The 26,845-nt window shown below is 40.0% G+C and overlaps 1 protein-coding gene across 1 annotated transcript in view; it reads right to left on the minus strand.

Moving 5' to 3' along the window:
* Positions 1–2,094: 2,094 nt before the first annotated feature.
* Positions 2,095–26,845, minus strand: part of LOC307151149 (protein NLRC3-like) — a 58,510-nt gene continuing 33,759 nt past the window's right edge. The window contains exons 7-10 of the mRNA XM_079859010.1: positions 13,373–13,546; positions 5,399–5,572; positions 5,269–5,315; positions 2,095–5,196 (exon numbers count right to left, since the gene is read on the minus strand). Of these exons, the coding sequence (XP_079715136.1) occupies positions 4,577–5,196; positions 5,269–5,315; positions 5,399–5,572; positions 13,373–13,546 (1,015 nt within the window). The 3' untranslated portion in view covers positions 2,095–4,576. The remainder of the gene's footprint in view (positions 5,197–5,268; positions 5,316–5,398; positions 5,573–13,372; positions 13,547–26,845) is intronic.

Consider the following 26,845-nt stretch of genomic DNA (forward strand, 5'->3'; position numbering starts at 1 on the left):
ATAATAAGATAGTGTGAGTTTAGGTCAGGGAGTAGATCGAATATTTTCTGAATACAATTTTTATCATCGTAATATGGTCTGTATATATTAGCCAGAGTCACTGTTAAACTATAAAGAAGTCCTGAAACAATAACATATCTACCACCGGAATCAACTAAGGTTTGTGAAGGAGAAAACGGAATACATTTGTTGATAATAATTGCCACCCCTCTAGATTTACTGAGAAATTTAGAATGATAAACTTGTTCAATCCATTTCTTACAAAGTCTGACATGATCTGAGTTTTTTAAGTGGGTCTCTTGCAAAAAAACAATATGAGTATTTAAATGTTCTAAATGTGACAACATCTTGCAGCGTTTGATTACATTGTTTGACATTCCAACTGGTAAAATGAACACATGAACCACCGGACTGAGCATTGAGTAAGCTAGTGGTCATTGGCTGCAACAACAACAAAAAGTGTAAAAGTGTGACTTTCTTTTGTCTTGACATATCTGAGAATCTGAGATTAAGTGAAAGTACAAAGAAAGCACAAAAGGAAAGTCAAAAGGAAAGAAAAAAAGAACATGTACTACAAAAGTAGAATGAACATTACTCATTATCACACAACACAGTCTTAGTCGGAGAGAGCTCCGTAACAAATTGAATATCTTAAGAAATAGGGAACAAAACACAGTTCAAAGACCGCATATGAAATTGTAAATAATAGAAAATCAAAGTTGCATGGTCGGTAAATGTTCATAATGCAAAAAGTCAATAGTCTGATACAACGCAGAACTTTTAATGACATTACCAATCAATTACCTATACGACTGCGCTCACATAGGCCTACTGCCCCGAGTGGAACATTGTCCAAAAATAATCTGTCATTTATCTGTAACCACAGCAGCTACCTCGCTTGACTGTTTGGGTTTAACCACGGTGGTCAGGAACGTAGAAACAGCATCGGGGGTGTCAAAACTGTGCGATTTACTGTTGAATGAAAGGAGAAGTCTGCAGGGATACAGCATCATGAATTTGACACCGACTCTGTGCAGTTCAGCCTTAAGTGAACTGATCCCGTCGTTTCTTGAATTCCGCAGAGAAGTCAGGAAAGATAAAAATCTTGGAATCCTTATAGTGCAACTCTCCATGCTCGTGTGACAAACGTAAAATTTCTTCCCTGGGTTGGAAGCGAAGAAAGCGTACGATCATATGGGTCTTGGTGGTGCGTATCCCGGATCGCGGTTTGGTTGCGAGGGACCGTTGTGCACGCTCAATCTCTGGTGTCTGATGTAGTTTATCCCCGAAAAGTTCCACGAAGAACGATGTCATGAAGTGAGAGGGCTTGGACGTTTCAACATTCTCGGGGATACCTAATATACAGAGATTGTTCCGCCAGAGTTAAGAGCTGGAGTTAACCCTGCGGCCATGTTACCAGCGTCGTCAGCTTCATCAGGAGCAGAAGAAGCATGTTTAGATTTAGGCATTGCAGCGATAATGCCAAGCTCCAGCTATCAATCAAAGGTTCTTTGTAGACGTTGTCTTAAAGTATTAAGAATATTAAATGTTCCTGTTGACTATTGAAAAGAAATAACATTTACGGAGCAGCTCCCGGACGCGCCTTACTCACTCAACTGCATGCCGGAAGTCTGTCAAAAATTTCTGTTGACAATTAAATTGGAATTTCTCTATCCAGATAGCACAGAGAAAGAGTAAATATTGTTAATATACATATAACAGGTTGAAAATCTGCGAACTTACACTTTAATAAATGGGTATATATTTTCCATAATAAAAATGGGTCTGAAATGTACTCCTATCACTGACTTCGATTATCAATTTAAAATTAATATATTTAAGCAAAATGTTTTTCTAAAGATTTCAACAGGGGTGGCTGGCCAATAGTGGTCTCGTTTAAGCTGCGTGTAGGCTATATGACAGGTCTCCTGCAGATTGCTGCCTTGGCAAATCGCGCTATACTACCATTCTCGACATTACCAGTACATTACCTTTGTAAAAGTAGGGATTTAGCACTTACTAGCATGAAGAACAAATATAGACACAGGCTGTGCATGGAGATCTATATACGTAAGATTCAAACTCACTTCGATACAAGTTCCTGTGTTTAATGTTGATCACATTATATGAAGATCCACACGATTGCAAATGTGACATTGATTTTATACAACAGTTCAACAAACGAAATATTAATATTAAGTGATGTTCATTTTCAACATTTTTTACAACAAAATAATAGCTCCACAGCAGAACTGCAGCAAACAGCAGAGTTTGTGAACGAATATGTGGCTTTGAATGAATCATTAGAGTCAATGATTCAATGATTAATTCATAAATACAGCCACTTGCTTCGTTACTGAATGAACGACTCGATGACTCACCACCTACTGGCGATTTTAATTTAATACTTTTTATTTAAAGTATTATTTATTTTATAAAGGTATTTGTAAAGGTAAAAATGCATGGGGGCAAATATTGTCCCTTACTGAAAAAGGTGTGACTGAAGAGTGGGGGTACGCAGAAGGATGTTAAAAGCCTCATGGGGTACAACTCTAAAAAGTTTGAGAACCACTGGGACAGGGTTAAGGAATAGAACAAAATAAACATCAACATCAAAGCACAATACACATACCAAGAGCAGAAAGTAGGCCTAATATTCACAGGTCACTTACAAAGTTAGGTTAAAGATGCAAACAAAGAGGGATTCAAACAAATAGCATATCAATAACAATGTAGAATTTACAGACTGTGAGCTGAAGAGTAATATTCAGATAAAAAAGGTGTTTTTGAAGGAGAGAAGGGTGGATGTTTGACGGAAGTCTTGAGGAAGAGCATTCCACAACCTCGGAGCCACTACGCTAAAAGACTCCCGTGGTTACCAGACTATTGAAACCAACTGAAAATGATACAGCCCCACCTAAGATATTTTTCACCAGCCGCCACTGGATTTCGAACAGTGTGTGTGTATGATTTGTAACTTCCTTTTGATGACAATGAAAAACCATAAATTGAGCGTCAGCGTCAGTTCTGGCAGGCCAGGTAGTCAAGATGCTGCTAATGCTATTTGCTAACAACACTGTCCTGTCAGCTGATTTGCTCCAGCTGAGCTGCATTAGCTCGTTAACTCCCCTCGCTGCTCAATGGCCAAGCTCAAACAAGGCGCCCTATTTAAAGCACATTCAGTTTGATCATACATGCTTGCTGCTCGCTTCTGCTGATCTGTACGCTGGTAAAAAGCTGTTTAATTCCTTCATCTAGCTTGTTTCTCAGTCATCTCTTCATAGCGCTTACACTGTAGACTGTCAAAACAGTTCAAAGACAGATAATTCTAGGTAACAGCATGTTTTAGCAATTGCAGTCTTGAATAGTCATTTCAGTAATTAATCATTTTTACCATAATATAAATTGCTAAATTAGGGTGGCTCAGACGACACCGTTTGAGACACTCAATTTCTGTTTTGGGGGGATAGCTCATCTAGTCAAATAACGTGAGCTTGCTGCTGCTGCTTCCCCTCATGCTGATAATGCTGTCCCTATATGCGGCTGCTATCTCCTCATACTGCTGCTGTCCCCTGACTTCTGCTAATTCATGAATGGTCAGGGGACTCATCTGATCAGAAACAGACTGCTGCTGCTGTCCCCTGATTCTGCTAACTCATGGGTGGTCAGGACTCATCTGATTATAACATATTGCAAATTATCCGTATATATTCGTAGATTAATAAGCATATAAATTGTTAAAATAAAATCATCCTCTGTTCTCAGAGGATTGCCAGGTGTGGTTTTGTTTGGGGGGATATTTTAGCTCTCACAGTCCTAAACTGTGAGCGTTCCCTATGCTGCTGCTGTCCTCTGACTCTCTGCTATTTCATGGTGCTCATGAAAGGTCAGAGGACTCCCTGAACAGAGCCATACCGCCAAATTTCAATTCAGGAACATCAACTTGTTTGCAATCTATTCAATAAAAATTCTTAAATTATTTTTATTGTCTGTGTGTTCTTGACTTAATGGACCTGACAGAAATTGAGCGTCAGCGTCAGTTCTGGCAGGCCAGGTAGTCAAGATGCTGCTAATGCTATTTGCTAACAACACTGTCCTGTCAGCTGATTTGCTCCAGCTGAGCTGCATTAGCTCGTTAACTCCCCTCGCTGCTCAATGGCCAAGCTCAAACAAGGCGCCCTATTTAAAGCACATTCAGTTTGATCATACATGCTTGCTGCTCGCTTCTGCTGCCCGCCACCTCCCCAGCTCCTCCTTATGCATAATGTGGCATTTGCTTTATGTCATTTTGCCTGCTCTGTTCACAGGGGGATATTTTAGCTCTCACAGTCCTAAACTGTGAGCGTTCCCTATGCTGCTGCTGTCCTCTGACTCTCTGCTATTTCATGGTGCTCATGAAAGGTCAGAGGACTCCCTGAACAGAGCCATACCGCCAAATTTCAATTCAGGAACATCAACTTGTTTGCAATCTATTCAATAAAAATTCTTACATTATTTTTATTGTCTGTGTGTTCTTGACTTAATGGACCTGACAGAACTAGTTTAATATGTACTAATACAAATGTAATGTGAAATTTCAGGACTTTGTGTGAAAGTGGATGTTAGAAAGAGGATTTACAAGTGTGTGTGTGTGTGTGTGTGTGTGTGTGTGTGTGTGTGTGTGTGATGTAATCTGACACAGGGACACAGAGGAATCAGGATCAACTTTAAATCCAGCATAGAGGGGTTCAGTGAATGTGGTGTTGAGTGTGTGTAAGTGTGTGAATGTGTGTCTGTCAGAGATGCTGTAGAAGGACAGAATGCCGGCCGACACGTCCACATACACTCCTGCTCTTTTAGATGAACAGATGGCAGGTATATGAGTGTAGATATTATTGTGACGGACAGTGAATCTGTCATTATAGCAGCTCAGACTCCAGGATTTGTCATTGTATCCAAATTCACAGTCATCACTCTCTCCTTTCCTGCTGATTCCTTCATATGTCACTGATATTTCAGCACATCTGCTCCATTCAGCCTCCCAGTAACAGCGTTCAGTCAGACTCTCTCCACACAGAACCTGTTCATACTTCTCAAATCTCCCTGGATGATCAGCATACAGCTGATGCTCTTTCACACGTGTCACCTTCCTGTTCTCCTCAGACAGAATGAGACGACTGTTTGCTGTGTTTGGATCCAGTGTGAGATCACAGGCATCTAAACAAGAGAAGAGATACTCTATAACATAACTTAATAGTGATGTGTCTTTGTTTGTGTTTGTAGACCTACACTTTCTTAGTCCTGCTGTCATCCTGATCTCTTCTCCATGATCCACACTATAAACACACAAACACACATTAAAGATGATATGCATCATACACACTCATGTTCAGTATGTCAGTATTAGAGTTTGACTTACTTGAGTATCTGCAGTGAGCAGTTTGGATCATTCAGTTTGTCAGAGAGCAGCTTGACTCCTGAATCTCCTGGGTGATTGTAGGTCAGATCCAGCTCTCTCAGGTGTGAGGGGTTTGAACTCAGAGCTGAAGACACATAACCACAGCCTTCCTTTGTCACCATACAGCCAGACAACCTACAGATGGATCATAACAGCCTCATCATCCTCAAGACAATGACCCGCATAATGAGCTGCATAATGAGCTTTTCATTCAGGTGTGTCACTGAGAGTACCACAAGAATGTGAGGACTTATTTTGAATGCATGCAAATTGTATAATATCCAAGGTAAAGATTTCTAGTAACTATATGCAGTTAATTCTCATACTGTATATTCTGTGTCATTAATAAAAAAACAATAATAAATAATTTAATGAGAAGGTTTATATTGACCTATTAAGATGTTGCTTACATCTACCTTGTAAATATATGTTGCTATTTTATTAAACAGTTTTCACATATAAATCAACAACAATTATAATTTTAACAGTATTTCATGTGTAATCTTTTTTTTTTTTTTTTAAGTATGCATTTTATCATACGTATGTTATGGTGTAAGAAGGGTGATGAAGGGAATGAACCCAATCGCAGACAGTAGTCACAGCACACAGTTTATTATATGCAAATAATAGGGAAAACAAAGCCCACGAGGGGGCAAAACAAGACAGGACAACGAGTGACTAAACTGGACTATGACTTGACACAACTTGACTACAAACAAATAGCTAATACAGAAACAGAACTTTCTCTTGACGACACTCTTGACAGGGTACTCACAGAGATGAACAAAATCTCACAATGAATGATAGCATGTAACAAGTAACAATGGACCGGCACAAGACAGCAAACACAAGGGGATTAAATAGGGAGACTAATGATAACAACAGGTGACACAGGTAAAGCAATAATGACAAAACGAGGATAACAAGGGGGTGGGGCAAGAGAACGAGACAACACAAGCACATGGCCCAAACAAATGGCCATGTGCTTGTACACAAAACATGGGTCTGTCATGATCCTGCCTCAAGAGTTAAAGAATGACAAGGACTAGATGGCAGAATCATGACAGAACCCCTCCCTTAAGGAGCGGCTTCCAGACGCTCCTCAAGGGAACATCAAACACGGGACATAACAGACTGTGACACAGACACAAACCAACAAAACATGACAAATAACAATAAAGGTAAACAAGAATATACAACGACAGGGTCCGGGTGACATAGCAAAAATAACAAACAAGGAAGGGGAGGAGGCGGAACAAAGTTCATGGGGGGAAGTCCATGGTGGATGGGTGGAACGGAGGTCTTAGGATGACGGGATGAAGGCTGATGGCGAGGGGTCCGGGCAGACTTGGATGGGGACACATGAGGAAAAGTCTTGGGGGAAACAGTCCGGGGTTTAATGGAGACAGGGGTGACCGGGGAAACACACGGCGGCATGACAGGGGTGGAGACCACAACAGGAACAGAAACAGGGGATACAGCAGGTGACAGGACAGGAATCATGACAGGGGGTACAGCAGGCAGCTGTGGAGCAGGAACAGGAACTGGGCTCTCAGAAGCGGCTTCAGAACCAGTATTGCCCGAAGCAGACTCAGAATCTACGCTCCTCATCTCCGATTCGGTAACAGCCTCGGATTCTGGAACAGAGCTCTCTGCAGCTGGCTTGAGATCAGCGCTCTCTGCAGCTGGCCTGGGATCAGCGCTCTCTGCAGCTGGCCTGGGATCAGCGCTCTCTGCAGCAGACTTGGGCACAGGGTCTGGGAACAAGACAGGACTGACAGGGATTTCTAGAATCTTGACAAGACGGGATAAGTTCTCTGACAGGGTTCTTGCAGCAATGACGATCGGCATCTCTTGAATAGCTGAAACTGAGCGCAAAACAGCCTCAGCAGCTGAACCGGCCGCTGCCCTCTCTGCAGCACTCACGACAGCAGGCTCGGGAACAGCTCTCACTGCTGCAGACTCTGGAACCGCACCTTCAGCAGCCGATTCAGGAACAGTACCTTCGGTTGCAGCGGGCTCTGAGACCGTGCTTTCAGTTGCAGCGGGCTCTTGGACAGCACCCTCAGCAGCAGCGGACTCCGGGACAGCACCATCCATAGCAGCAGGCTCTAGGACAGCGCTTTCTGATGCAGCGGACTCTGGAACAGCGCTATTCGTAGCAGTAGACTCTGTGACAGCGCTTACAGTAGGAGCGAGCTCAGGGACAGACAGAGACAGAGGATTGGAGGCTTCCTTCCTCCTCTTTCTCCTTGGCCGCGGGGCAGAGGCCATAGCCGGACTTGTGACTGGTTGGGGAAGCTCAACAGGAGCTGTGACTGGGGCATGGAGGACAGTCTCTGACAGGGCTGATTCCTTCGCAGAGGACTCTGATGCCGACTCCCATGAGGTTCGTCTCCCTCGCTTGCCGAGGAGACTTTCGGGTACGACTGATGCCTCAGGGGGGGAAGTGGAGCCAGCTTGATTCCCCTGGGTAACCACAGCCAGGACACGACCCTCCGGGATCACTGACAGCTTAGGGTGATGGTGACGACAAGGTGGAACCCCGCGACTCCCTCTGCGACAAACAATCCACCATCTCACCAAACGGGCAGCAGACCAGCTTCTCCCGTTCTGCCAGGGGTGGAGGAGCGGTGAGACCCGCAATGAGGTAGCGGTTGAGGAGGATATCAGGTAGGAACGGCCTCCTCTCATTTGCGACCCGGGCATACTCCTTCAGGGACCGCTCTCCCTGGGGTGGAATCGGCAGCTTGCCATTCCTTGCATCAGAAATAGTCCTCAGCCACCATTGTGCAAGGTCGTCCGGGTTATGCTCAACAAAAGAGGACATACTGTCTGCTGGGTTCCTTGTTGGCCAGTTCATTCTGTTATGGTGTAGGAAGGGTGATGAAGGGAATGAACCCAATCGCAGACAGTAGTCACAGCACACGGTTTATTATATGCAAATAATAGGGAAAACAAAGCCCATGAGGGGGCAAAACAAGACAGGACAACGAGTGACTAAACTAGACTATGACTTGACATAACTTGACTACAAACAAATAGCTAATACAGAAACATAACTTTCTCTTGACGACACTCTTGACAGGGTACTCACAGAGATGAACAAAGTCTCACAATGAATGATAGCATGTAACAAGTAACAATGAACCGGCACAAGACAGCAAACACAAGGGGATTAAATAGGGAGACTAATGATAACAACAGGTGACACAGGTAAAGCAATAATGACAAAACGAGGATAACAAGGGGGTGGGGCAAGAGAACGAGACAACACAAGCACATGGCCCAAACAAATGGCCATGTGCTTGTACACAAAACATGGGTCTGTCATGATCCTGCCTCAAGAATTAAAGAATGACAAGGACTAGATGAAAATATCAAAATCGACAGAGTATTTTGAGTCTCTTTTGCACTGATAAGAAAAAAAGTGAGCAGATCACGCCGGCGTGATTGCCGACCCCAGGGGGTCAATGTTAGTCAAACAAAGGACAAATAAATTACTCACTGCTCTTGACTAAATAGGCTATCTTTTGTAACTTTACAAAAAGATCCATCTATATTTAACTTATTCAGTAATAACTATGCAGTGTTTTTTCACATTTGATTGCTTACTGTAGTTTTTGTTGTAGTATCAAAATTGGAATAAAGAATTGATATTTCACTGATATTTCAGCACTGAGCCCTGCTGGAGCAGCTCTAAATATGTGCTGTACTATTAAATGAAAGTATGTAAAATATGATATGAAAAAGTAAAAGTGAAAGTAACAATGCATTTTAGCAGGCTTAATTAAGCATGAAAATAACTGAAGGAAATATTTATTTGATGAACAAATTAAGCCAATTAATATGATTTATATTCTTTTGGTTTCTCTACCAACACATTTAAAAATTACAAATGCAGTGAACATACAGGTATCGGTTATACGGTATCAGTATCGGCGAGTATCAAAAATGAGTGTATCGGTATCGGACTTGTTCTGGAAAGTGGTATCGGTGCATCCCTATAAGCAATGCTGGCCTACTCCATACATACTTGCTAATAGCCACTTCTTAAATCCAACTTACTGAAAACTGTAGCCCCATACAGAGAAGTGAGAATATCATGTATTTTTGGCATAGGAAAGCCATCAAGGGGTGTCTTTGCGTTCAAAGTCCTATAATCAGCACAAAGGTGCATGCTTCCGTCCTTCTTCGGTACAAGTACTATCGGAGTATCCAATGGAGAAGTAGAATATCTGATAATTCCTTTGTCCAGCATTTTAGCTAATTCATCATCAACAATCTTTTGCTTATGGATGGGTATTGGATATGCTCTCTTCCTCACCAGTACTTTGTCTTTGATATTGATCTTTTGAGTAACGGCGGAAGTACATCCTAATAAATCTGTGCACACCGTGGGCCAATTGAACAACAATTGTTCCAATTGTCTTTTTTTGACTTCTTGAAACCTCCGCTGTATTCACCAACTCCTTTTACATAGTTTGACTAGCATCGTTTAGCTGTCTAGTTGGAAGTGCTACATGCAAACTAGTAAAGTAGTTATACTAGTGCAGGTAGGTATCAAGTAGGTATACTTGAGGGTGATGTAACAGCAAGCTTCAAGTCAACAGGGTTAGTAAAATACTGTAGCTACTAAAAAAATCCAACTTCACCCCAGAAAGAGTCAGAAATTCAAGTCCCACGATGAGAGGAGGTTTGGCCATACACTATACACTGAGAAATTTTACCAAGTGCATGTTGAATATGGCCATTTGCCAGGGAAAATGTTTGACCCCTACTAGGCTGTAAAACCTCCCTTTCATGCTTGATCTGAGTCCACAGAGACTAAGTACTTAAAGAATAAGTACTACCTGTATCAATAATTGCCTCCAAATGTTGGTTACAAATATCTAAAAGCAGCATCAGAGTAGACATGGATGATATACAGCAATGTTATGGCTGTTTGACCTACCTCGACTGGATTTCCCACCTTCACATAAAGTTGCTTGTTCAGCTTGCCTCTGTCTCTGGAAAATTCTCTTCTCATTCAGGTCCCATTCCACCAGTGTGCCCACACAAACTAGCTCTATTGTGGATACAGTCCTTCTCAAGATACTGGCAATGTGCGGATTGCAGTTCCTCAATATAGCTTGAAGAATCTCACGTTCCGTCATGGTTGGCTTTAATCTCAAGCACAAAGCTCTGTACTAATAGACAAAAGATCAAATGTTCTCATCCCCTGTTTTCTTTCTCTGAACTTTCTCTTTGCCTCCACCTCATGATCTTCAGGTAAAAATTATTAAAGGGGTCATAGACTGAGAATTCAAATGTTCTTTGATCCTTTGACAGTTAAGAGATCGTTATACTATAAAAATACCCTGTAGGTTTCAAAACTCAAAACTTCCTAAATCATTAATTAGGATAACTATAAATCATTAAATAGGACAACGTCCTAAATCAATAATTATTCCAAAATCTGCTTTTATTGAAACCAAGGCCAGCAAACGACAGGATCTAAAAAGTGGAGACTTGTGACGTCACAGGGCAGCTTTGGCCCCACCCACTGGAGCATTAGTGAACAGTGACATGAGAACGAGAAAAGATCTATACAGGATCAATAATACCATTACCTTCCAAACGATCCTAATGCTAGGATAGGGTTTTTTTTTTTTCCCAACGATGTGAACGCGAGTTTATCTAGACACTTGCCAAAACTCGTTGAAATCAATCATCACAAAATTATGACGCTGTTACAATGTACAGTACATCAAAGCTCTTACTGTATTTGCATCGTGTTTGCACTGTTATTTGGTGAAAGCCAGAGGTATAAAGTCCAGGTTCAGAAAGTAAAAGTCCTCCTCAGTAGTTATTGTTCCAATCACCTGGATTTGCTAATTAGCACAGTTTTTCAGTCAGGAGATAGAACTAATTAGTGAAATCAGCTGGCTGAGGTCATGGGTGGAATAAAAATATGGCAGGAGTTTTACTTTCTGACCCGTTGGATTTTACACCTCTGGTGAAACCTCTGAATTGCGTTGCAATTTTTTAATACGCGATGTAACGACTGAGACAAATTATACCCAAGTATTTGTTATAGTTTAACAAATAATATTTCAAACTCACTCTGGGATCTGTGGTCCCATCCCCCCAACAAGGGCAAGAAGGTCTTAGTTACCATGACTAAGATCAGATAAGTTGGTTTTATGGCTGTTAAAAATGTGTCACTGGTCAAGACAGAGACAATGGGGAAGACAGAAACAGACTTTAAAACAGACTTTGCTGCATTAATCTGATCTATAAATGAACATGCATCCGAGAAAATTGTGTGAATGATTTACTGTATTGTGTAGTGTTTTTAATTCTATTATTTATACTGATACTGTGTATTTTATGATAGAACCAACGGTCAATGTAACCTCACCTATACCATGATTGGTCTCTATAAATTGGTACTTTGAAGATAGAAATGATTGTGCACATGATATGCCGTTAGCTGCACAACATATTAATATTACAAGAATCTTTCTTAGTTTCTTCATCAGAAACCAATCCAGCTGCACATGCAAATGAGCATGCTTAAAACAAAGATTCATAAATCAACCACAGAGGAATTTTCCCGCTTGGAAATTCCACCCTTCTCATTGGTCAAGCAAACCCAGGTGGGTCGTTTCTCAGGCTTTATTAGAGACAAATTCACAGTGACCCTTCTCTCTCTTCTTCTGGCTCTCTACTGCTGCTTCTTCTGGGTTGACGCCTGCTTTGCTTTCTCTCTCCCAAAGGAGTCAGACTGTATTTTCTTCAAACCAACTCAGAAGAAAACTGCAACCTTACCATCACTGAATGAGTAACGATCAACTCTTGGCCTTCTCGGTACGTTCAGGGTGCCGTGCTGTCCTGCGTGGCCTCAGCAGGCCCCAGGTCAGCAGGCCTCGACTCACAACCAGCCATGTGCTCATTCTGAGAGAGAGGACTCTCACAACAGAACCAAGGACAACCTCAGCAGTTTGGCACAACGTCTTCTTTCAATGCAGAAGAAGTCCATCACAACTCCCACCATTTGCTCTGCTTGTCCTCTCCGGCCCAGGGCCGGCAGGCCATAATCTGCACTCCAGCCATGAGAACAGAGTCGAACTAACCATGCAAGTTCATCATATCTTCTTCATCCAACGGAGAAGAAAAGATTGCAACTTTAACATTTGACACTCACCAAACCATCAACATCCTTTTCAGCAACTTCAAGAATTGTGTCCACTGCAATTTAATGAGGTGCTCTGGAAATTATAAGCTGATGGTTATTTTCATAGTTAAATAGATCTTTTCCATAGTTCCATTTCCTGCTTCTGGTTCCATAGCACTCACCATTTTACCTATGCATGTATGTATGCATGTATGTTTGTTTAGTTTAGTTATGTTTGTGATTTAGTTAATAAAATATGTGCACAATATGTATTTGGTTCTGATTCTCTGCTTGCAACAAAGTCTATTTTACGATCTTGATGTTGTTACAGGCTCTAAGCGCCGTACATGCTAAGAAATAATAATTTTTCGGTGGCCATGAAAGATACGCTTTTTTTAGAATAAACTAATAATCAAAAGAGTTTGTTGGACGAACTGATTAATTGATTGTAATATTAATTTAGCTACATCAAGTTAATCCAAATAACTGACCCAAATATTAATAATTAATCATAAAAAGTTATGAGTTATTATTAATATTTCCCCTTTGAGCTAACGTTACATAAACATTCAAAATGAATGGAATTAAACAATGAATTACACATGTTAGTACGTTAATTTAGACAGCTCTACTCTGCTGCTTGTATCATAGTGTTACCCATGACAAATAAAAGTAAATATAAATTAAATTTTAGCAATGAGCTTCATCTTGAAAGTGTGTATTTGTATGTTTTTATTTTCTATTCACACTGACATGTTAAAATCTCTCTTAAATACCTCAGAATCTGCAGGTGACTGTTTGGACTCTTCAGTCCATCAGAGAACAGCTTCACTCCTGAATCACGCAGGTCATTGTTACTCAGGTCCAGCTCTATCAGGACACAGTTTGAGGATTGAAGAGCTGATGCCACAATTTCACAATGATGACCAGTGAGATTACAGATGGACAATCTATAATAACAAAAATGTGATTACACACTGATTAAAATAAGCACTGAGACAGCTGGACTGACAATTACTTAATGATTTAATTAATTAATTATCAGTTCTGACTGAAAAATATTACCCTCATTGTGTTTCCAAAATAATGTACAGTAAGTTCTGCAGTCTTTGAAACTCTTAGTTAAATGCAAAAGTTTAAATATGAATAATTTACCTTTTATTTAGTGTAATACACACACATGAATGTAAACTGCACATTTACAAAGCAAAAAAGTTTACACAAAAGACAGTTAACCTCTACAATAGAAAACGCTGTCCCTACACATGACAAGATCACATGTGGAATCAAAAGGAATCACATAACATCACATAACATTGAAAAATCCAGCATAAACCAGCATGAATTCCATGCTGGAACAGGCCAGTTTATGCTGGTTAATGCTGGTTAATGCTGGTTAGTGCTGTATAGTGCTGGTTTAGATAGTGGACCAGCATACTCATGTTGTTCTCAAGCAAACCGGAGCTGGTGAAGCTGGTTCACCAGTATGGTCTTGCGGGGTTGAGTGTGAGCAGACTAGCTGTTCGGCCGCCTATGATGTCACTACTGGTGCGAGCGTGAGTAAAAAAGGGCACCTGTGGAATACGTCATCCTCTTTCTTGTCTTCACAAGACTGTTTGTTTGTATATGAGTGAGGAGCACACCCTTTTAGCTCTTGAGGGAACTAAATGAGCGCATTGTGAGGATTCTCTATGAAAAGCTTAGTTTTTAGCTGTCCCTATTCTCGAGGGATGTGGGACGTGCATTTGGGTGGAATACTGTCTACTCTTCAAAGAAGCTGGATCTGCTTGGTATGATGCATTCACTAGACTGACTACAAGAGACAGGTAAGGAGCTTTTTCCTTTCTGCTCTCTCCTGAGGGATAGTGGTTAGCGTTTGCACAAGCGCGTTTCAGCTCTTGGGGGAGTTTAACCCAGTTTAAGAGCCACTCCTTGGATGGATTAGACGATAGTTGATATGATAAATAATAGAAACAAAGCCTTTTCAAAATATAGGAGAACGAAGGACTTATGTGATTTTGAAAAGTTTAAAGTTTCTAGAAATTTAGTACAGAAAAGGATAAAGGAAGCTAAGAGTAATTGTATTAATGATAAATTGAGAGTAAAAAATGTGGATTCAAAATCATTGTGGAATGTATTAAAGAAGATAGTAGCAATGAAAAATCTGAACCTATCTCAACTAAGATAGGATTGGATGATGATGGAGAGAGTGAATTTGATAGAAGTAAATTAGCAAATAAATTGAATGATTTGTTTACATCAATCGCTTCTAGATTAGCAGAAAAGCTCCCCTTGGCTAAGGGAAGCTATGGGAGTGAATTTGTCTGAGATTTTTATGAAAGAAAAGGTGTGTTGCCAAACTCCTTTTCTTTTAGAAAAGTTTTAGTAGAAGAGATTAAGGTAATATTAGAGCAATTATAAGTGTCTAAAGCAACTGGGCTGGATGGTATTCCAGCAAGGTTTTTAAGGGATGCAGTGATTATCATTGCACCTTCTATCACCTATATTGTGAATCTTTCAGTGGGGGAAAGGTACAGTACCGGCAGATATGAAGATTGCAAAAATTATTCCAATATATAAGAAGGGTAACAGACAGGATCCAAGTAACTATCAATCAGTTTCTATTCTGAGTGTAGCTTTTAAAATAATAGAAAAAGTTGTGTATAAACAGATTTATACAGAGCCCGGTAAGTCACCTGTGTGAGAAAAAAAAAACAATCCGTGGCGACGGTTTTGCAATCCGTCTGATCAGTTTATAAACCGTACTCACGAATTCTCAAACTGTTCCCTCGGTTTAACAAATCGTGCCCATGGATTAATAAACTGTACCCACAAGTTTCTAATCCGCGCTCTCAGATTTGTAAACAGTGCCTTCAGTTTTTGCAATCTGTACCCAAAAATTCATAAACCGTGCCCACGCTTTCGCAATCTGTTCCCACAGGTTTGTAAACTGTACTCACGGATTTGTGGTTCACCCTCATTTTAGAAGAACACGTTGTTAACTAATCTTATTGTATATTGTTTTATTGTGTATTAAGTGTAATACATCAAATTGTCTTAACTGCGTCTGCATGCTTAACCCTCTGAGGTCGACAAACGCGCCGGCGCGTTTTGCTGGATTTTCTTCACATAGTAGTACAATAAACTTAAATTTCTCCGTCATTTATGGTCATACAGAAAAAAGAAATATGAAAAAAGAATCTGTGATTTCTACTTTTGTATGTGTCCACTTACAATCAAATCAAAATGTGCTTTTGTAAAATAAAGAAAATAAACAGGGTGTGCGTTCTGAATTATTAAGAAATTCTTAATTATTAGTTCATGTTATTGTTGCATAAACTTCACACTGCAGTTGAACTGTTGCTAGATATATGGTGAATATTATATTTAGACCCGTGTTTACTGTTAAATACTGTGTTTGTGGATATCTGCTCAAACGTAGATACAGTGCTATGCATAAGTTTAGACACCCATACTAAAGTTATTTATATAAAGTTAGTTATTAGGAATAAAAAATCATCTTTTGGAAACTGAACTTAATGCCTTGATTTAAAAAATTAGGAAAAATCCAACCTTTAAGGACACCAATTTTCTTTGTGAATGAATAATGTATCGTAAATAAATAAATGTTCTTCCTTAAAATACAGGGTGCATAAGTTTGGACACCCCTATGTTAAATTCCCATAGAGGCAGGCAGATTTTTATTTTTAAAGGCCAGTTACTTCATGGATCCAGGATACTATGCATCCTGATAAAGTTCCCTTGGCCTTTGGAATTAAAATAGCCCCACATCATCACATAGCCTTCACCATACCTAGAGATTGGCATGGTTTTATTTCAGTTAGCCTAATAGCTAGTTTGATTTGCATTGAGAGATGATCTTATGGAAAGTACCCCATGCCAATCTCCAGGTATGGTGAAGGCTATGTGATGATGTGGGGCTATTTTAATTCCAAAGGCCAAGGGAACTTTATCAGGATGCATAGTATCCTAAAAAAATAATAAAAAAAAAATACTTAAAAATAAAAATCTGCCTGCCTCTATGGGAATTTAACATAGGGGTGTCCAAACTTATGCACCCTGTATTTTAAGGAAGAACATTTATTTATTTACGATACATTATTCATTCACAAAGAAAATTGGTGTCCTTAAAGGTTGGATTTTTCCTAATTTTTTAAATTAAGGCATTAAGTTCCAAAAGATGATTTTTTATTCCTCTTTTTAGTCAACTTTAGCATGGGTGTCTAAACTTATTTATAGCACTGTATGTATAATATGGTAACCATAATGTTTCATATTTTGGAGCGAGCTCTGGTTTTGAATGTATCATTTTTGGAGCGCGATCGCGTTTAAAAAAAGCAAAACGCACCAAACAAAGGCTTCATGTTTTTACTATTATCTCATTTCATATCATCATAACGAATGGAAACATTTGAAGTAACATATGATAATCAATATATTTTTCTATAGCGTAGTTGTTACTGAAATCTTTTGGAAGATTTATATGCTGCTATAGGTTATTGTTATTATTATTTTATGCAGCACTGTGCATAGCCTATGCTTACAAGGCACAACAAACCTGGTGTTCATTATATTATATATTGTTGGAAACATTTGTGTGTGTGTGTATTCTGTGAATTTTAAAAAAGCAATTTTAACCAGAAAAATCTCAAATTTATTCCCAATAAATTTTAGAACTATATTCCCTATAGTTTCTCTTGATATCAGTATGTTCACTTTTTTTTTCTTTCAGGGACCAGATGCCACTGAGTCCTGCTGACTTCAACATTCACATGAGTCTCTGTATATGAACATGGTAAAGTGAAAATCAAACACCTTGGAAATGAAAGGTATGTACAATGTTTTTAGGAATGGCACAAAGGTCTCTGTCTTTGGATCATTGTTTTCAATAGTGTGCTTTTTTGTCATTTGTTGTGTATATTTGGATTATGTTGTGTTGTAAATAAATCCAAACAATCAAAAAGCCATTATTTTTTAAATATCCTCATTCTTTGTGCAAGGTTGCTCAGAATGATAGGGCCTGATAGCTCCTAATAGGGCCATTAGGGAGTGTCTTTGTCTTTCTCAGGTGTGAAAGCCATGCATATTAATGAGATGATCACGCCCCTTTCGCATAAAGCTTTCTCACACAAAACACGTCTTAGAAATTTTAAATCAATATATTGTCCTCTCTGAATGAGCAGTCAGGATGATTTTCACATAGTTTTGGAGCAAATATTCTAGGCTACGTGATACAATTTTCAAAAGTCTTGTGAAGAAATAATCAGTAGGGGTTTCATGACCTTATTTCAGTGTAATTTTTTTTTTTGTATTTTCACAAACCACGCATAAATGTCATTATCTCAAAACTACAAACTTTTACATACATGCTGCTGATATATTATTGCAGCAGAGTTTGTGCTGAATACAGTGTAATCAGACTTTAGCCATGAAAATGTCACAAGTAACAGAAAAAAAGCACAAATGTCAGAGCATGTCAGAACACCTCCAGGACCCAGAAAACAGCGGGTACGGGGTGGAATATACGATTTAATTTGAATGACGTGCATCAAAATCTTTTGTTTATTTGCACTTTATTATTATTGTCTAACCTGTATTATGACTGATATTTGACGAATTGCTTTGTTCCTTTTTTGTACGTTTTGGACAAAAGCGTCTCTTAAGTGGGGTTACCCAAGTCTGCTTAAATGCTGTGGGAAAGGTACCAGTGTGAAGAGAGGTGTTGATGATGTGCATGAGCGCGGGTACAACTGATGAAGAAATGGCTTGAAGTAGATTAGTGGGAATAGGATCAAGCAGACAGGTAGTAGGGCAATTGGAAAGGAGAAGTTTGGAGAATTCTGCCACTGAAAGCAGAGGAATGTGTGTGTTAGCTAGTAAGATGTGCGTGTCAGTTTGTGGTTTGGTAAATTTGCCGCTGATGGTGGTTGTTTTAATTGTGAAAAATGTGGCAAAATCGTCTGCTGTTAGGGTTGATGAAGGGGGAGAAGGGGAGGGTTGAGATGAGAGGAGAAGGATTTGAAAAGCATGCGAGAGTCAGAAGAATTGTTAATTTTGTTGTGATAGTAAGTCATTTTAGCAGTAGAGATATTAGCAGAGAAGGAAGAGAGGAGGGATTGATAAGGTCAGTAAGATCTTTCAATTTGCGCCACTTCCTCTCTGAGTTTAGAACGATGTTCACGGAGAACATCAGATAACCAGGGGGCAGAGGGTGTGGCGCGGGCTGGCCTGGAGGAAAGGGGACAGAAGTTGTCCAAGCAGGATGTTAAAGTGGAGAAAAGACTATCAGTTGCACTGTTAGTATCTAGTGTTGAGAGCTGATCAGGTGGAGGAAGTGTGGATGAGACCAAAGAGGATAGGCGAGAGGGTGAGAGTGAGCGTAGGTTTCGCCAAAAGGATTAATACGATTTAGATCTAGTGGTTAAAAAAAAAAAACATTGGTTCTAAGCAGTATATGCATCTCTGCTCGGTCACGTAAATTCACTATGAGTATCTTTCTTCAAAGCAGGGCATTTATCTCTCGTCTGTTGATGCCCTAAATGCCTTAAATTAGATGATCTGCTCAATCCAGCTAGACTATAAATTACTAAGGCGAAGCTCCCTCTACCTTAAAAGCTTATACTTTTGCTTGGTCTCCGTTATTAACGCTTTGCTTTTCTTCCCAGAGTCATCTAGCTCCCAACCTGATCATGGCTGGTGGTTCCTTCCTCATCTATATTTATGGAAATCGTAATTTAAATATTTCTCCATTAGTAGATTGCACGCAGGTATTAAATTTTATGCAAGTATATCAATCACGATTTTTCAAGTCTTTTCACTGCTACTTCTGTTCGTTTATTACTCAAAGGCATAGCAAAATCCTCTAGCAATTCCCCAGATAAACGGTTGCCTTTTACTTTGCTTTATTGCAAAGATTATTCATCTCCGTTCGCAATGGTCTCTTTTCCACGTACACTCATATTCTGCTAGAAGCCGTGTTTCTAACTGCTTTACAGATTTATGCGTCAGGGGATTCACTTCAGTAACCAAACAATTCGATCCTGCCTGTAGTGTTTTTTTTCTGATTTACACTTTTCACCTAATTTCTTTACTCTCTTTCTTAAGCACTCTAATAATAACTCTCAAAGATCTAGCTTCACATTAAAGGGATACTTCACCTCTGGGAAGATGAATGTGTATTTAAAATAGGTCATTTAAGTAGCAGAAATGTGAAGAAATTTTTGAATTTGGAGCTTTCTAGACTGAGAAAAGCCAGAAAATGTATTTTTGGCTTATGTGGATGAAAGACAACAACTCCCAGAATGCACTTGCTTCGCTGCCTTAGGAGGCCACGCCTACCGGTAAGAGTGCGCACTGCAGTTGAAAACAACAAAGCTAGCCTACGTGATGAGTTTGCGAGGGATTTACAGATCGTCCAAAATGTCCGGGATTCGGCTTTTACGTTCTACAGTCGCCATTCATTCATCATGTTTACTGTGGAGAGCAGGACGAGGCTGACGGCCGCGGGAGAACGGCGCGAGGCCGGTAGCGTCATTACTGAGACGCGCCGGGTCTCGCATCTCTCACGGAGGAGCGGGAATTTTTCTTAGTAATGGTAAAACGCACATCAACCGATCACTTGTTTAGCGTTCATGTAAACACTACATTCAAATTCACCAATCGGAATGAATTCAGTTAGATTGAAAGATGTGCACGTAAACAATGAATGGCGACCGCAGAAAGCAAAAGCTGAATCCCGGACATTTTGAACGATCTCGCCCGCCGGACAAGTCCGGGAAAAGGAGGATGGTTAGCTGCTACTTACTCAGCTTTCTCCTACTATTCAGCTTTCTCCACAGAACAAGAGCCTGCTAGCTTAGCTTCCACAGAAAGACGGCTGACTGTGTGTACATTCTGTGAGTGAGATCCCACCTCTTATGGGCGGGCTAAAAACATGCGGAACAACGCCATCTACTGGCTGTAGTCTTTAGCCTCTGTCCAGAAAATCCTCCGATGACGCAAAATGACGATTTTTGCGTCATCGGAGGATTTTTTCCAGACAAAAAATACATAAATCTCTTGTCTCAGGGGGATATGAGGGTGGAAAGCACGGTAATTCGAAAATACTACAGGTTTTCTACTAATACAAAGCTTAATGCTAAATCCTGAAGTAACCCTTTAACAATTTCTAAATTAATAATATATTATGTTCCTTCTCATCTATGATAAAATCCTTAAAATCCATCGTAGATCCTCAGATCACTCCCCCTTATTTATCCTACCTAACTGAGCTCCTCTCTCTTAAGCCTGGTTCAGGACTCATCTAGCTAATATCCTCAAAAGCTGCAGTCTATCCCCTTCCCAGTATACTGGACACTCCTTCAGGATCGGGGTAGCCACTACAGTGGCTGAACGTGGTGTTTCTACTGCAGCCATCAAGATCCTGGGCAGATGGTCTTCCTCTGCATTCGAGTCATATAAGACCCTGATTTAAAAATCATCCTTGAAGCTCAGCAAGCTCTGCAGTAATGATCTAGGTAAATCACTATGCAACTACTGGTGGTGGTGTCATGCTCTATCTATCCTGTCACCAGTCTTCGCTTGAATTACTTGTCTGAGTGGCCAACATGACATTGTCTCTATGTGGCTTAGTGGCCGTTGTCTTTGTGTAACCTCATCTCTGTGTGGCCTTAAGTGGCCTTAAGTGGCTTTGTGGCATAATGTTTCCTTGTGCTTTGTGGCTTGTGGCAGTGTGGCCCTTTGGGCTTAGGTTTTGTGTGGTCTCCATGGCCTTGTGGCATATTGTTCCCTTGTCCTTTGTGCCTATCGCTGGCAGAATAGTCCTTCGGGGCTTAGGTTTTGTGTGGCCTAGGGGCCTTGTCTATGAGTGTTTTTGTTTATTTGTGGTATTAGCAGCCTTGTGGCTCAGCTGGGCCTTGTCTCTGTGTGGGTCTTTGAGGCCTTGTGGCATATCGCTGCCTTTTCCTGGATGTAAAAAATGGCCATGGTGGTCTCATGGCCCTTAGCGGCATTGGTTGTATGTGGCCTAGTGGCCGTTGTCCGTGTGGCCGAGCAGCCTTGTGGCATATAGTTGCCTTATCTATATATATATAAAAAAAAAAAAAATGCCCATGGTGGTCTTGTGGTCCATTGCGGCCTTGGTTTTGTGTGGCTTTGCGGCCTTGTCCAGTCTTACTGTCTTCTGTGTGGCATTAGAAGCCGTTGTGGCTGATCGCCAGCCTTGTCTCTGTGGTCTACCAAGGCCGTGTGGCTGTTTGCGGCCTTGTTTCTGTGGTCTATCAAGGCCGTGTGACCCAGCGTGGCACTGCTCTGTGCGGCCACTATGGCCTGCCTCTGTGGCCCAGCGTGGCCGGGCTATGTGTGGTCTATCATGGCCTTGTCTCTGTGTGGTCCATCGTGGCCTTGTCTCTGTGTGGTCCATCGTGGCCTTGTCTCTGTGTGGTCTGTTATGGCCTTGTGTCTGTGTGGTCCAAAGTGGCCTGGCTTAGTGTGGTCCATCGCGGCCATGTCTCTGTGTGGTCTGTCACAGCTTGCGGATTTCATGGCTTGTCTATATGTAGCCATGTTAGCCCTCATTTCAACTATTCCCCAGCTCTTGCTTCCCTTCAACACGTCCTTCTTGTAGCTCAAGGGGATTAGAGCGTTGGAGCTTATAACGCTAGGTCATGGGTTCATTCTCCAGGAAAAGCAAGAACTGATAAGAATGTAAATGTGTATCTTGAAATGTAATGTAAGTCGCTCTGTTTAAAAGCATCAACAAAATCATAAATCTATTCATGTAAATACAGCAGCAGAAAATATAAAAAAATGCATAAATGCATAAATACATGACTTCACATAGTACCTTTCAGGTTCACTGTTTCTCCACCTATTTTGGGGGGTCAGCTGCGCCCCTGTCTTAGTCTTTAGACAGGAAATGCAGAGTCCATACCCTTGGATTGCGAGCTACAGACGGGGCCAACGCCAAAGAACTTTATAATATTTGCTTGCTGGGCTGTTAATAAATGTATAATTGTTATAGTATTTATTCTCCCGAGGTTTCTGGTAGAACTATGAGAGGGGTACCATCCTCCGGAAAGGATGAGAGTAGCACATCAAGCTCCTCCAAGAAACTGCCAAGCTGACCTGGGGGACGATAAACAACTACAAAATGGATTTTAATAGGACTAGTGATGGTAATTGAATGTGATTCAAATGAGCTGTTTTCACACAGAGGTGGTAAGGAATCAAATTTCCAATTATTTGAGATGAGAAGACCAGTACCTCCACCCCTTCCGGTCAGGCGAAAGCCCATCAGAGAAATGAACTTGGAGCAACTCCACCACTGAAACCACTGGGCAGTTAACTGGGTCCAGCTGATGTTCTCTGAAGTGGAACACATTCCACTTTAAAGTGTAAAGTTTCCTTGTGGAAGGAGCTCTAGTGTTTAAGATGGTCTCAACAACCTTGGTTGAGAGACCAGCACTTATGAGTTGCACCTCAGAGCCCTGAGCATCACATCAGGGCCTCTTCACCGAAGCCTTCCTCGCCTGAATAACAGTCCTCAGATCTGCGTTCGGCTTAGAAGACTCGACTGATAGTGCTGTCTCGTACCCCATGCCTTTTGAGGGGGGTTCGAGAAGCAACACTCTCCTTCTGCTGCTGCAGCCCCACAAGATCTGGAACGACGGCGGGAAATTGTTTAAATGCGGCTGACTGTCGTTTTGCCTCCTGAAACCTCTAGACGACAGTATTAACGGGGTCGCAGAGGAGGCCAGAAGGCGAAATCAGGGCATCGGGGAGGAAAGCCCTGTCCTTCTCCCCAATGCCCAACAGGTTCAACCCCAAATGGATGGATGCATTTTGGACTCAAAATGGCGTCAGGCAGGTGTGGAGTACTAATCACACTTTGCATCTTCACACTATTTTATACGTTTTTATGCCATTTTAATGAAATTGAAAATCGTTTTTTTATTTTAAACAATGAAATTCAGCAATCTACCTCAGGATATAAACATCTTGGTTTTGGAAAGAACGTTATCTACACGCTGATCTATCGCCCCTGGACCACATGTTCTAGAAAATCAAGTCGCAGCCAAAGACGCGGCTATAAAAGACACTTGAGTGATTTGATAATCATTTTAATGTGTTTGCTGGTGTCGGGAGACATACATCAATGTCCAGGGCCGGGGTCATGTGAAGGTGGTGAAGGAGTTAATGCGATTTTTGTCGAGGAGAATCGTCGGAACATGGCTATGGAGAAATGTCGGCGTTCGGAAGTTGTGACTGCATGGAACCTGATGGCGGATCAGTGGAGTGATTTGCATCCTTGTCATGAAACACGAGATGTGTATCAAACGGACTATGGTGTGTCTGAGTTTTTTTCGATCACGGAGAAAGAAGGAATGAAACAATTGACTAAATCGTCTGTGAATGATGAGGAAGAGACGCTACTCAAGGATGCGAGGACGTCCTCGTTAAGAGATTACAGAATTTTAGATCAATGAAAGGTTTGCATATGGCTCACCTCAACGTTAGAAGTCTTCTTCCAAAGATAAGTGAACTACGATATTTATGTCAAGAATCTAAAGTGGCGTTGTTTAGTTGCAGCGAAACATGGCTTGATGATTCAATATTGGATGCAGAGATTCAAATGGACAATTATTGTTTGTTCAGAAGAGATCGAAATTGGAAAGGAGGTGGTGTATGTGCATATGTAAGGTCAGATTTGGTGTGTAATGAGAGAAGTGATTTTATAAACTCTACAGTGGAGGCGATTTGGCTTGAAGTTTTGTTGCCAAAGAGTAAACCGATTTTGGTTGGTATTTGTTATCGTCCTCCGGATCAAAGTGATTTTTATGAGAGTCTGGATGAGGTCTTAAATAGGTCTAATTATGTTTTAGGTCAAGAATTGCTTATTCTGGGCGATTTAAACACAGATATGTTGAAGAAAGATTCATCAGTGTTTAAGCAGTTCAGTTCATTTTGTAAATCATATGCATTGAATCAAATTATCAGTGACCCAACCAGAATTACTTCTAAAAGCAGTACAATTATTGATGTTATATTGGTTTCAGACATTTCTAGGATACATGAAAGTGGTGTTTTGGAGCTTGGTTTAAGTGATCACAATATGGTATATGTTTTTAGGAAATTAAAGAGAGAGGCTATAAGTCATCATAATACATTAAAAATTAGATCGCTTAAAAGATACAGTCCACAAGTTTTTGTTGATGAACTTAGCAAGGCTAATTGGAAAGAAGTGATGCAGATTGATGATGTGGATACAGTTTGGGACAGGTTTAAAAAGTTATTTGTGCAAGTTTTGAATAAAGTTGCACCTTGCAAAGAAATAAGAATCAAGCAAAGACCAGAACCCTGGATGACAGATAGTATTTTAAAAGATATTAAGGAACGTAATAATAGCTTAAAATTATTCAAAAAAGTTGGAAATAAAGATAATTATAACAAATTTAAACGTAAAAGAAATGAGATAAGATGCAAGATTAAAGAGGCCAAAAAAATGTTTTTGATGAATGAAATCAGTGAAGCTAAACAAGACTCTAAAAAACTATGGCGAATCTTGAGTGGTTTAGGCTATCGGCAAAAGGTTAAAAGTAAAGATTCAAAAATCAGTCTTAAAATTAATGGTCAATTGATGACAGATCAGAAAAAGGTAGCGAATTGTTTAAATGAGTTTTTTACTACGGTGGGCGATAATTTAGCAAAAGAGCTTCCAGCAAAATCAGATTTATATGATGATAATTTGGTTAAAGAATATTATGATAATTGTGGTGTTGCCTTAGGAGGTTTTTCATTTAACAAAGTAAAAGAGGTGACAGTTTCTAAGAAACTAAGTGAATTGAAGTGCAATAAAGCCACAGGGTTAGATAATATTCCGGCCAAGTTTATTAAAGATGCTGCTAATTTTATAACTCCTATGGTTACTCACATTTTAAATCTCTCTATCTGCCAGAATAAGGTACCGGCTGAATTTAAACAAGCCAAAAATTTTCCCCTTTTTAAAAAAGGGAGTAGGCTAGAGTGTAATAATTATAGGCCTGTGTCAATCCTGTCTTCGTTATCTAAAATGTTTGAAAAAATATTATTTGACCAAATTGAAGAATATTTTTCCAATTTTAGTATTTTATATGAATTTCAGTCTGGTTTTAGAAGGTTGCATTCCACAGAGTCAACTATTCTATATTTGACGGATTATATAAAGAAAGGAATAGATAAAGGTAAATTAAGTGGGATGGTACTGCTCGATTTACGAAAAGCCTTTGACACAGTTGACCATAGTATTCTGTTGCTGAAATTAAATGCTATGGGTTTTGACTCTAATTCATGTAAATGGATCAAATCTTATCTTACAAACAGGTGTCAAATGGTCGATGTAAATGGAGTGTGCTCAGACTTTTTGCCGATCTCTAGTGGAGTACCACAAGGTAGTGTATTAGGGCCCTTACTTTTTAAAATTTATATAAATGATTTAAAGATGGCCTGTTCTAGCCACTTATCATTATATGCGGATGATGCCATAATAATAGTTACTGATGAAAATAAAGAAACAATAGAAAACAAGTTAAGTAGAGAAATTGTAGAAGTGTCTAATTGGTGTTTTCAAAATAAGCTATTTTTGCACTTAGGGAAAACTGAGGTTATTTTATTCGGTTCTGCTGCAAAGTTGAAGAAATGTCCCAACTCAGAAATAAGGGTGGGAGATGCGTATTTTACTTTTAAACAAGAAGTGAAATTTTTGGGATGTATTCTTGATAACAAAATGACTGGAGATAGCATGGCAGCTGTAGCTTTATCGAAAATAAATAATCGAATAAAATTTTTAGCAAGACAGGCTGCTTATTTAGATTAACAAACAATGACAATGTTAGCTGGTGCATTAGTGCAACCTCATTTCGACTATGCAGTAACTTTTTGGTACAGTGGCTCTAAAAAACATGTTAAAAATAAATTACAGACTTCTCAGAACAGGTTGTGTAGAATCGTTCTGGGGTTGCATCCTCGTATGTATCTTAACAATAACCATTTCAGGGAATTGGGTATTTTAAAAGTGGATAAAAGAGTAATGTTTATTAAAATTATGATGGTGTACAAAATAATTCAGAGAACTGTTCCTAAATACTTGTATGACTACTATGTTTTTGTGAGAGATGTACATTGTATTTCTACAAGGGCAAGGACAAATAATATATATCTGTACCGGTTTAAAAGTGTAGTTGGGAAAAATT

This window comes from Squalius cephalus, assembly GCF_949319135.1.
Source record: "Squalius cephalus genome assembly, chromosome: 23".
NCBI classification, from domain to species: Eukaryota; Metazoa; Chordata; class Actinopteri; order Cypriniformes; family Leuciscidae; genus Squalius; species Squalius cephalus.